The following is a 12592-nucleotide window of genomic DNA, read 5'->3' as shown; positions in this document are numbered from 1 at the left end:
GAGTAATAGATTATATATGTATGCCTTATGAGGGTTTAGTTAGAGAAATTAATGTGTTCTACTCTACTTGCCCTGATTTTCGGAGAATGAAATGTTTTAGTTGAATTAAATTGAAAAAAGTGACATATTTTAGTTGAAAAAGATAATTTGAATTTTAATTAAAAAATTTAGTTGATTAGTTATTGTTGCTCGTGATATTTTCGAAGAAGAATATGTGTTATTAATAATAATTATAAAAGTAATGTGTTTTAGTCGACAAAGTTAATTGATACTCTTATTTAAGTTAAAAAGTACTTGATTAATTGTTATTAATAATATTATAATATAATTAACAAAAAATGACAAAAATCTAACTCTTATAATTAGGTTTTGATATAATAGAATAGATGGTACAAATTATGGTTATTAATATAATAAAACTCTAGTACAAAAGATTAGCACACCCGAACATTGCTATGTCCCGAACATTGCTATGTCATGCTCCTTGTCAAAAATTTTTAATTTAAAATTATAATAAAAGAATATAAGTAAGGAGTTTAGCCAATGCGCACCCAAACAATAACGACTACGGGTTATCTACGATAAAAAAGTAAGGATAATTCGATAAATTTAACATGTATATATTAATCTAAATTTATAAAAAATATGAGTAAGGCTACTCCTGTAAATTCAGCGTGTACCAAAAAATAGGTATTATGCTAAAAAATTTAATATTTCGTCTTTTATATAATAGTAATAGATTATATGTATATGATTTATTAGGGTTTAGTTAGAGAAAATAATGTGTTATACCCTACTTGCCCGGATTTTTGGAGAATGAAATGTTTTAGTTGAATTAAATTGAAAAAAGTGACATATTTTAGTTGAAAAAGATAATTTGAATTTTAATTAAAAAACTTAGTTGATTGGTTATTGTTGCTCGTGATATTTTGGAAGAAGAAGATGTGTTATTAATAAGAATTATAAAAGTTAATGTGTTTTACTCGACAAAGTTAATTGATACTCCTATTTAAATTTTAAAAAGGTACTTGATTAATTGTTATTAATAATATTATATTATATTTATCAAAAAATGATGAAAATCTAACTCTAATAATTTTTTTTAATCGCAGGTAACCCGCAGCCGCTACCCTTCGGGTGCGCACAGAGTAAACCTTACGGGCTAACGTGAACCAAGGTAAACCACATTTAAGCGACATGATGTAGCTCATTAGGCATAATCATAAATTCTTCTATAAATTCTTCTCTAGTGGGATTCGAACCCTCCTTAACCAACTGAGGCAGCTCTCGGGTCTAACTCTAATAATTAGGTTTTGATATAATAGAATAGATGATACATATTATGGTTATTAATATAATAAAACTCTATTACACAAAATTAGCACACCCGAACATCGCTATGTCGTGCTCCTTGCCAACATTTTTTAATATTAAATATTAATCTAAAATTATAATAAAAGAATATAAGTAAGAATAATTCGATAAATTTAGCATGTATAAATTAATCTAAACTTATAAAAAAATATGAGTAAGGGTACTCTAGTAAATTCAGCATGTACCAGAAAACAGGTACTGTACCAAAACTTTCAATATTTCGTCTTTTATATAATAGTAAATAAGGGTAATTAGATATATTTAGCGTGTACCAAAAAACAGGTACCGTACCAAAACTTTCAATGTTATCGATGAAAATAAAACTACTTTATTTACGTTACACTTATTTTACTTCAATTTTAAAATTCGGGACTAAGGGCTTAATTCTTTTTGCAATTCTACTTATCTACTTATATGTCATTGTATTCTATTTTAAATCTAATTTACAAAAAAAAATTAAGTAAAGAAAATTAGATAAATTATGCGTATATCAAAAAATAGGTAATTTACCAAAACTTTCAATATTATCGGTGTGATATACGAATATCTTTTTAATATTATATAATTATTTTTTAAAATTTAAAGTTTTAGTTTAGGTTATATTATACGAATTATGTGTAGTTCCATATTAATTTTGTTTTAACACTAATAAATAATTTACATTATTGCGTTTTAACACGAGTCCTGTAACACCAACCAAATTTAACTATTTTTTTTAGTTTATTTTATTTTAACCGGGATTAATAGTATAATTTTGTTAAAGCTGAATGAATATTGTGTAGTGTTTTTCTTTGATTTCGGGGTACTAACAATAAAATTTTCAATGTTTTATTTTAATGGAATAAATATAGACGGATAAATGTATAAGAATTTGGGGTTTCAAATTTAATAATATTAGTTGATCTTAATTAATTCAATATTATATAAATTAGTCATAATATTTAAGTAATTTCAGTAAATACCCAACTATCAAACTTTTAATATTAAAAATTTGACCACCCAAAATCTCACGGTCATCGTAAAAAGCTAGTTGGGCATCTTTAAGCACCAGCATCTACTAATTGCTGCTATCAAAAGTTGATAATCCTACTAATCATGTGACCATATATATTAGGGATTTTTACGGTATATAAATATAATATATAAAGTAAAGGTAATTTTAAAGAAATGATATTTTGATAAAATTAGCGTGTACCAAAAAATATGCATCATACTAAAATTTTCAATACTTCATTTATTATAATAGCTTAAAATCCATATAATACACAAATCTCTTTTTCTAATATTATAGAATTAGTTTTAAAATTTTAAGTTTTAGTTCACATCATAGTATACAGATTATGTTTAGTCCAACGTTAATTTTATTTTATCTATCTCGGATCAATAGTTTACGTTATCGTGTTTTAACCCGAGGAACATTAAACAACCAAATCTAATTAATTATTTTTAGTTTGATTTTAATTTTTTTACACCACTAATAATTTTGTTTTAGTCCAAATTAATAGGATATATAATTTTATTTTAACAGGTCGAATTATATTTTTATTTTAATTGTGTTTCAGTTAAATCAAAACGCATAATCAATAATTTTAGTAATAATATATATTATTTTTATTTTAGTCCGTTTCCAAAAAAATAGGTACGGATTATAATAGGTATGTAACCAAACCACAATTCTTATTTATAACTATTTTAACAATGTGGGTGGTTTTGGCATTCGCGCTCCGCAAAATTGTAAAATTGTTCTGATACTTTTTGGGCTCATTAATTATTTTGGACTGTTGACATCGTATGGGCTTACTGTTGATGGATCCAGGTTTTGTATCATCCCATCCCTTGATTAACATGAATAAATTATATCCACGCAATAAGGAATTTACAATATGTACATCTAACTCGTCATGTTCTCATGTGTAAGAAAGGTCAATTTCTATTCAATTTCTATATGGAAATACGAATATGTTTATTGAAAGGATAATAATTTATATTGGGTGACACACAATAAAAATTACGTACCAATTGGTTCTTTTGATTTACATTATTTATTAAAATTATAAAGGCAATTACGTAAAATCAGTGTATACTAAAAAATATGTACCCTATCAATTTTTTTAATATTTTTTCTTTTATATAATAGTAATAAATAAATAGATACAGATAGATAGATAATATAATAATATATATAGTTTTTAAAAGTAATATAATAATATTGTTAATAATTGATTCTTTCATTATGCTTAGATAAATCTTCAATAATTTAACCCCGCAGATAGTGTAAATATCAATATTGGTGCTAGTTATCAAAATTCGTGCCTTTGAATTTAGATTTTCTGGATATTTATTCAATTAAATTATAATCTCATATCTTCCCCCAAAAAAATTATAAGAGACGAACAATTATTTTTGAGAGATGGGTTTGTTTGCGGGATAGAAATTTGTGTCGGAGAAGAAAGTATATGGTATGAAATTAAAAGAGGAAAAATCTATTTTTAAATTTATAATTAAGGGTAATTAGATAATATATAATTTATAAGTACGGGTAATTTGATAAAATCAGCGTGTACCTATATTTTTTAAAAGTAATATAATAATATTGTTAATTATTGATTCTTTCATTATGCTTAGATAAATCTTCTTGTAATGTAATCCCGCGTAGGCCTGTCAATGGAGCGAAAATCCGATCTGACCCGATCCGAGGCCATTTTAGTGGATATGGATCGACCTATTAAAAATCCGATCCGAGATCCGATCTGATAAGAAAAATTCGATTATAAATGGAGTGGATATGGATTTAGGTCGATCTGATCCGTTAATAACCCGATCCGGTATATATATATAATGTAATAAAAAATATTTTATAATAATTCTAATTTTAAATGTATTATTCTCGAGTGGAGTCCCATTATCTATATTTCGTTTGATTCAGTCTTTATGATCTAGTCCATTTCTATAATTCTGGTTCTTTTACCTTTTAAAGCCGCATAACCCAAGTCTCATTTCATATAACACTTTTATTTATATGTCAAGTCCCGTTATCATCAAGCCAAGTCCTGTTATCCTCGAGTCAAGTCCCATTATCTATATTTCGTTCGGTTCGATCTTTATAGTCCAGTCCATTTCTATAATCCTAGTTCTTTTACCTTTTAGAGCCGCATAACCCAACTCTCAATTCATATACCACTTTCATTTTGCAGCATCAATTTTTTTCATTGTTAGAATTAAAATACTGTACAACCCAATATTATGTTTATTTCAAAAAGCGAATTTTAGTTCATAATTTATCTTTGGACTTCGTTATATTCTATTTGTACTTTTATATTTTTCGAAATTGTTAGTTTTAAAAAGATTTTGTAATAACTGAAGTTAAAAAAATAAATATACATAAATGGAGCGGATATTCGATCCGAAATCTGTGATCCGAACGGATCCGGATATGTATCGGCCTATAAAAAATCCAGAGCCGATCTGATCCGAATCCGAATTCGAAAAAATAAAAAGATATGGATATGAATTTAGGCCGATCCGATCCAAATCCGATCTATTGACGGGCCTAATCTCGCGGATAGTGTAAATATCAATATTGGTGCTAGTTATCAAAATCCGTGCCTTTGAATTTAGATTTTATGGGATATCTCTTCAATTAAATTATAATCTTATATCTTCCCACAAAAAAAAGTTATAATCTTAATTCTAGACAGACAATTATTTTCGAGAGATGGGTTTGTTTACGGGATAGAAATTTGTGTCGGAGAAGAAAATATATGGTATGAAATTAAAAGAGGAAAAATCTATTTTTAAATTTATAATTAAAGGTAATTTGATAATATATAATTTATAAGTACGGATAATTTGATAAAATCAGCATGTACTAAAAAACAGCAATCATATCAAAAATTTTAATGTTTTGTTTTTATATAATAAGTAATAGATAATAGATATTTTACTATTTTTAAATTAGAAGCACACGGGTTGCACGATTCGTAAACCTCGTGCAATTTACTCTAAAAATAAAGTTTTTTAGAGCACTAAGACTTGTCTTATCTTTTCTTTTTCCTTCTCCCTTTTACATCCATCCGCATGATGTTCTCATTTGTATTTGGGCCTATGATTCAATTAAGGCCCACGTATTCGTAGGGGCCGCCGAGTGCCAACTGGGCCTTTTAACTCAAGGATAGGTAACCCTAGCTCCGCGACAAATGACAATTGTCGGTGGAAATCTCGAAAAAAAAAGGAGTCCGGGCTGGCCGGAATTAAGACTTTGAGTCCCAGCTCAGTTGAAAATTTTAACATACTATTTTTAGGTAACGATTTTTTAGTTCTAATGTCAAAAGTTATGCGTTACAGTAGGGTTATTATTGCTTCTGGACATCATAGGTCAATTTTGGGTTTAGTTCTTGTTTCTATTATTATTAAATTTTTTTAATCGTAGATAAAGGTGATAAATTTTTTGAACTCACATAATAGCCTGCAATCATATAGATCAAGATAAATCATATTTAAGTAACAAATCCTGAATCACTAGACATAATCATAAATTCTTAAATTTGCTATTGAATCTGTCAGGATAAGTATCCCCTGTTTGAGCAACTAAGTGATGCCTTGTTTCTATTATTATATCATAGCATATCAGAATAGCAAACTATAAATTTATAACAAGAGATCGAAATATTAATAAACCAAAAAGATAACAAATGAAAGACGCTAGCGAAGATCTGGAAGCAAAAGAGCCGCATATAAATAAGAACAAGGGGAAGGGGAGGAAGCAGATGAAATCAATGGGATGGGCGGAATAGGAAAGAAAATGACGATGTTTGTAATTTCCCTTATATAAAGAAATTACTTCTTAATTATTCTTTCCCTATCACGCCATCCAACTGACTTCATCCAGATCTACCTCTTCCCCGCTTATTCATCTCTCTCTGTCTCTCTCTCTCTATATGATATGAGGTCGAAGCACCACAGAGAGAGTCTTATAAAGAGTAGCCTCTCCATTTCATCTTGGCTGCACAAGCTTTAAGTTTTAGGTTCTACCTTAACTGACCTACCATTTATATATAAGCAGTACACTTGCAGTGGCTTATCCTTTAGTCCTTTACACACAGCCGACATCTTTGACCATGACAGAAACCCATTGGGCTTTTCAAAAACTACTCCCTAGCCCACTATCACCTTCTTAACCCAACTAGCACTTATTTAATGTGATCAAACTTAGCAGCCTACCAGCCCAAAACTTAGTTAAACATCAAATTTTAACCAGACAACTTTAAAAACCCAACCGAAATGACACTCTCTCTGCTGCATATTTTCTTAACCCAACCGAAATGACACTCTCTCTGCTGCATATTTTCTTACTCCTATTTCTCGTCTTCCAAACTATGTTGGATTACTTCGTCTTCCAGTTCAGCTTCCAAATCCTCCTCGTAAACTTCTTCGAACTGCTCACTTCTAAGGCCCAAGTGCAACTCCAACTCCAAGAGTCAGCTTGCATTATTCTCATAAAAAATATTATTAAATGAGCTCCTAGTGATTTAAGATACAAATATATGTTTTCACTCCAACAATTCTTCTCAACTTCATTTTTACCTAAAAATCTAATTTCTAAATAATACTTGAAAAGTGATACTATATACTAATAAAAAAAGAAGAGAGGAGAGAAGAGACTCCTAATAGCAACCATAAGAGTTGCTTATCATTCTCCTCATAAAATATATTATTATATAGTCTCTCACTTATTTAACATCCATTTTTTTGCAGCACTCCAACAAGCCTCCTGGGTTTTATTCTCTTTCAATCTTTTTTGTCTATTTTTTTTATTAAATATGAATAAAACAGGATTCAGGTTCTTGATTATACTTCACTGCATTCAATATATGTTAATATAAAATGAGAAGAGGAGATAAAAATGAGAAGAGGAGACAAGAGATGCTCCTCACTAATGAGGAGAGATTTAGAGATCTTGACATTCTAGGGAGGTAAAAAAGGTTGTTGGAGGTGTTTTTAGTTTAATTCTCCTCAAATTTTGACTAAAAAGAGTGCATGGAGAGGCTCTTGGAGTTGCTCTAAATGTGTGGAAAGAATGTTGGCTCTTCCAATTTTGAAGAGCACTTCAGAGCTTGTTGGAGTAAGTTTTTGGTGCATTCTTGTCAAATTTTGGCTTAGAAATTGATGCAGGAGCTTCTTGGAGATGCTCTGACCCCATGTCCCCACTTCATCTCTCATTTACCTTTTCAAATGGTTCCGTCACCGCGATTCTAGTGTCTAGTCCAATGCTCAGCGTCATTTTGTGCCAAAATGATTGACAACATGTTCCTTTCAGAATCCAAATTTTAATTACTTATTTATATGCAAACTTATTAAATATATTCTCGAGTTTTCAGACTAACTTATGACATGCATAAATTCAAATTGTTTATGACATGGGCCCTGCGATTATTACTCAAATAACCTATGTTTGTTTCAAACATGGATCAGATTTCTATTGAATTGAATTGAATAGCAAACTGCTATTTATCATGCATTGTCCAGGCAAAATTGCGAAAGAATTTATTTAGACTCAAATTATCTTTTTTAATATTCAGATCCGGCTCCAAAATTGACCCAGTAAGTATTCATTTGTATAAATCAAACACTTATTCAGGAAAAAGACAATATATAATACTTTTAGGAACAACGAATATATGCATTGCGAACTGGATAATGCAAAAAAATCAAATTGTATATATCAAAGTCCAGCTCCATTCCTTCCCATTTATTCTCGGTTGTCTTCATCAGTTCAATCAGAATTGAGATCAAGTAACCCATTGATATGATCCTACACCAATATTTACAGCCTGAACTCCAATCCTTTAGGAGAGGAATGGCATAACTAAATATATGGAAATAGAAGGGCTCGATAAATGACAGGCCATCATTACATCAAGAGTTATGCATTAACTTCCAACTACGCGAATCATCATTTTTCAGATGCACATTTTTTATATATTTTTGGATAACTCGTGGATACAACTAATCCATATCCGGGACATACACTTGATATAAAGAAAATATACAGTGACCTCTGAAAGCTGAAAGTCTTATCATATCACATTAGCTATACACTTGAAATGAAATTCCGGTAGTTACTTCAACATGTATATCAACCTTATAAGCTCCAGATTCGGCCCTCATATTACTCACTGCCAACTACAGTATCACTTTAATCATAGAGACAGAGATAATGTGAATTATAAACAAGTTCTTTGTTCTATCAAATTTAAGCCTTTATCTTTCATTTTTTCCTGAGCAACACAATATAATAAGATTTTTATGTACGTACCATGTATTTCAGCCTCATTGCGGACCTTATATAGCCTTAGACTGATGTGCAATAAGTTTCTCCTGGTCAGAAAGGGAATGGCGGAAGTGGCAACGATGGCCATAGGGGCAGGGTTCGCCATTAAGGACCATAAAGCACACTTCAGTCTTGTAACGGGGATGGCGAAGGACTGGACGGAGTTCCTCAATGCCATGAGCAAACTGACAGTTACTTCCATACGGGCATGCTCCAGTCTGTTGCCATTTGTTACAAAGCTCAGTTTTAGTGACTCCTTGATCATACACTTGTAATTCAAGTGGCTTCTCCTCTCTTTTCCCTCCACGAACATAAACCCTTTGCTACATATCATGAATCCATCGCATGTCAATAATTTATTACACCATAATTACAATACAGTGGCTTAAGTAACTAGTAATAACCAACACAGTATCTGTTAAGGGGTTAAATTACAAAAAGTACTGAACTGTAGGATGAATTAGACCTAGAATCAGATTATTAGAATTAAACCAGTGAGCACTCAACCTTATCTCCACCTTGTGTGTCTCATCTAAACTTTGAAACTGAGAAACTATTCATATGAGTTATCCTCTTTTCATCCAACAAATTCTTGTACACTATCACAAAGAACCTGTCTTATGCGATTTGCCAATGGCTGTATAAAAAAATTCTTCATGATTACAATTCAATGATGGCTCAAATAACTAGTAAAAATAACCCGCACATTCTCTATCTGGGAATAATTCACATGGGAGAAACCTATAATCCGATAATCAATTTTTTTTCATTCCTACTTTTGTATCCCATCAAAAGTTCCACACTAAAAAACTATCCCTATACTATGCTTTCTATCCAACACATTCGTGTGCAACTTCTTACGGCAACTAAAAATTTATCAAACCTAAATTATAAAACAACTCGGTGTATCTATTCAGATTGTTATAAACTACGCAGCTCAAAAAATTGTAAGAAGTGGTACTACTATTGCATCGAGAATGAAAACTAATCAGATTCTGTTAATAGTGAGTCTGTAATCTAGATTCTATGGTAGGTAACTAGAAATGTAGAAATTTATTACCGCTGCTTTCACCGGTTTAATCCGGTTCGACACAGGAAATCGACCACCTCCCCTGCTACTACTCCCAACATCCTGCGCCGTCTTCAAATAACCATTAGACCTCACCGAAATACTCTTTGGCAGCGAAACTCTGTTCACATCCAGATTCTCACTGTCATTGGACTCTTCATTCCTTACCACCTGCTTCTTAGCTGTACCTCCTATACGCATACGTCCAAAACCATCAATAAGTGAATTGGAGGAGAAAGTAGCAGGCGTTGGCGCTGCACTGACATACTGATGAAGCGGAGGAACATGGGAGTTCTGGAGAGTAGAAGACGACTGAAGCATTAACAGATTGTTATATTGCTTGTTCAGTTCATTGTTAGCAATTTGGAGATTGATGTTCTCTTGACGGAGAGCTTCTGCTTCTTTAGTTGTTTCACAAAGGCGGGAGAGGCACCAACTCTTCTGCTCCTTTAAGTCCTCCTGCTGATCAGTGAACAAGTACGGAGATGGATAACTATAATCAACGGAGCCAGGTGCGTACGATGAAAATTGAACAGGTGAACTGAGATCCGGATAAAGTGAGGCGTAATCGTAGCCCTCTGATTTACAGAAGTAGGGAGAACAGAGTGATGGATGCTCGTGAAATCTGCAGTGGCTTGCTGGCTTATCTTTCTGCATCTTGATTCTGCAGAAAATCACAGTTTATTGATTAACTTCATACATCAGTCATCATTTTTTGCAGCTAGAACAAAATTCAAGCAATTAAGCACACATATACTCTCCATATCACTAATCAATTCACAAACAACATACATTATCTACTAAATCTCTGCAACTAGAAGGAAACTAAGTAAAAAATTACCTACTGAATCTCTGCAACAATCAAATTACATATATTGAACATAATTCATCATATCTCTGCAACTAGTACAGAGTTCAAGCAAGTGAAACGTGTATGTACAAAATATAATTCAATAATCATATTAGAGAGGATGAGAAAAAGTAATGATCGAGCAATCACTTACAAGAAATGTAAATTATGCACAAACAATAATTACATTTAAGTGTGCAATAATTGGTGAAAGTTGGTCGTCTATAGCATGAACTGATGAAGGAATTAAGTTTGGATTATGCCTAATACTTGAATATCAAGTCGACGAAGAACAAATAAACCTTTGCAGGAGAGAAAATAGTGAGATAGACATGAGGAACAAATAGATCAATTCTTAGCTTATATAGTACGAAAACAAGCTCGATCAGATGAAAAATAATCATCAAATTGCTTAATCAGAAAGAAACCATGCAGATCACTGCAACTAAAACAAAATTGAAGCAGTAAAGCGTGTATATACTCTGTATCACATATCAAATCAAAAACCTAATGCATTATTCATCAAGTCTCTGCAATTAGTACAAAATTCATGTAAGTAAAGCACGTACATACTCAATATAATCCACTGATCAAATTATCGAAGATAAAAAAGTCACGATTGAGCGAACTTACAGGAACGTTTACAATAATGACACTCAAGTGTGCGCAGTGTGTCATAATTAGTGAAATTTGTGCTTATAACACAAATTGTAGATCATATAATTGCATATCCAGCTAAATAAAGAACAAATATTCTACGCAGGAGAGATTACAATGAAACAGATATAGAACGGATAGAGCTTTAATATGAAATCGATCAATTCGTAAAGCACAAGCTCGATCAGATGAATACTAATCATCAAATTGCTCAATCAGATAAGAATTACGCAGATAAATGAGCAAGTTCGATCGAATTACCTGAAGTCGGTGACGCTCTTTGGTATCGTAGTTTAACCCTAACTTGTAGAGTATTATTTTATATGTAAGGAGATAGAGGGAGAGATAGAGGGAGAGATAGAGGGAGAGAGAGTTAGAGAGAGAGAGAGAGAGAGAGAGAGAGAGTTAGAGAGAGAGAGAGAGAGAAGAGAGAGAGAGAGAGAGAGAGAGAGAGAGAGAGAGAGAGAGAGAGAGAGAGAGAGAGAGAGAGAGAGGTGGAGACAGAGTTAGAGAGAGAGAGTGAGTGAGGTAAGAAATGTTCAGAAACAGGCTTCTGGCAAGGGTTTATACTTGCAAGGAGCAAGCACTCAAGTATATTTCTCTCCCTGTGTATATATATATACACGCGCAACTATAAATGAAGCGAATGTCGTTGGCAGAGCTTTAACGGAGTGGTCTCGAAAATTACTGGAATTGCCCTCGCGAATTAATTTGGTAGTCGTTGCTCATGCCTCTGTTTACAAGGGTAGTTTGGTCTAGATTTATTTGGTTGCTTTGCAAGTGTAACTAATTTGGAAAGGTTGATTTCTGGACGTTGGATTGGATGTGGGACCCTTCACTGAAGCATTTTAGTCCGTTCGTTTTGTTGTAGAGTAATGTGGTTTTGGCGGGAAATGTTTAGCATAGCTAAGCAAGGCCTACCTAGGTCCGCTTGTATTGGTTGTATCTGTGAAGGATGAGGAGAAAATGAAGTTTTAAAAAAAGGGGAGTTGTAACTAAAAATATTAAAAAATAATTAAAGTAATTATGAAATAGAAAAATATAGATTACAGACAAAGAAAATTATTACCTATAAAAGTTTAAAGTTTAGGAGTAAGAGTACTTTGAATTTCTTTTAACGTTAAGGCCTTTTTATTTGGTGATTTACACAAAAACTACTAGTAGTACCTCTGTTATAGAAATCGGCAGATTTTTTCAAAAATTGTCGATAAATCGCTCAAAAATCGGTCAAAAATATTTGTCCGATTTCCGATAAATCGCCAATTAATCATCCGATTTTTTAAAAATCGTCCGATAAATCGTAAATCGGTAT

The 12592-nt window shown here is 31.8% G+C and overlaps 1 protein-coding gene across 2 annotated transcripts; it reads right to left on the bottom strand.

Moving 5' to 3' along the window:
- Positions 1-8057: 8057 nt before the first annotated feature.
- LOC141664098 (zinc finger CCCH domain-containing protein 15) lies at positions 8058-11885 on the bottom strand. 2 transcript variants are annotated; one of them, XM_074469982.1, is made up of 4 exons: positions 11542-11885; positions 9765-10437; positions 8690-9027; positions 8058-8556 (listed from the first exon to the last, which is right to left on the bottom strand). In XM_074469982.1, exons 2-3 carry the CDS (start codon positions 10428-10430, stop codon positions 8716-8718), a joined length of 978 nt encoding a protein of 325 aa, XP_074326083.1. In that variant the 5' UTR covers positions 10431-10437; positions 11542-11885; the 3' UTR covers positions 8058-8556; positions 8690-8715. The 2 variants fall into 2 exon arrangements, with proteins under 2 accessions (XP_074326083.1, XP_074326082.1); XM_074469981.1 differs by having other exon boundaries at positions 8060-9027.
- Between the last annotated feature and the right edge of the window lie 707 nt (positions 11886-12592).

This window comes from Apium graveolens, chromosome 6, assembly GCF_009905375.1.
Source record: "Apium graveolens cultivar Ventura chromosome 6, ASM990537v1, whole genome shotgun sequence".
NCBI classification, from domain to species: domain Eukaryota; kingdom Viridiplantae; phylum Streptophyta; class Magnoliopsida; order Apiales; family Apiaceae; genus Apium; species Apium graveolens.
The sequence above is the reverse complement of the archived record's forward strand: the minus strand, read 5'-3'. Positions and strand labels throughout refer to the sequence as shown.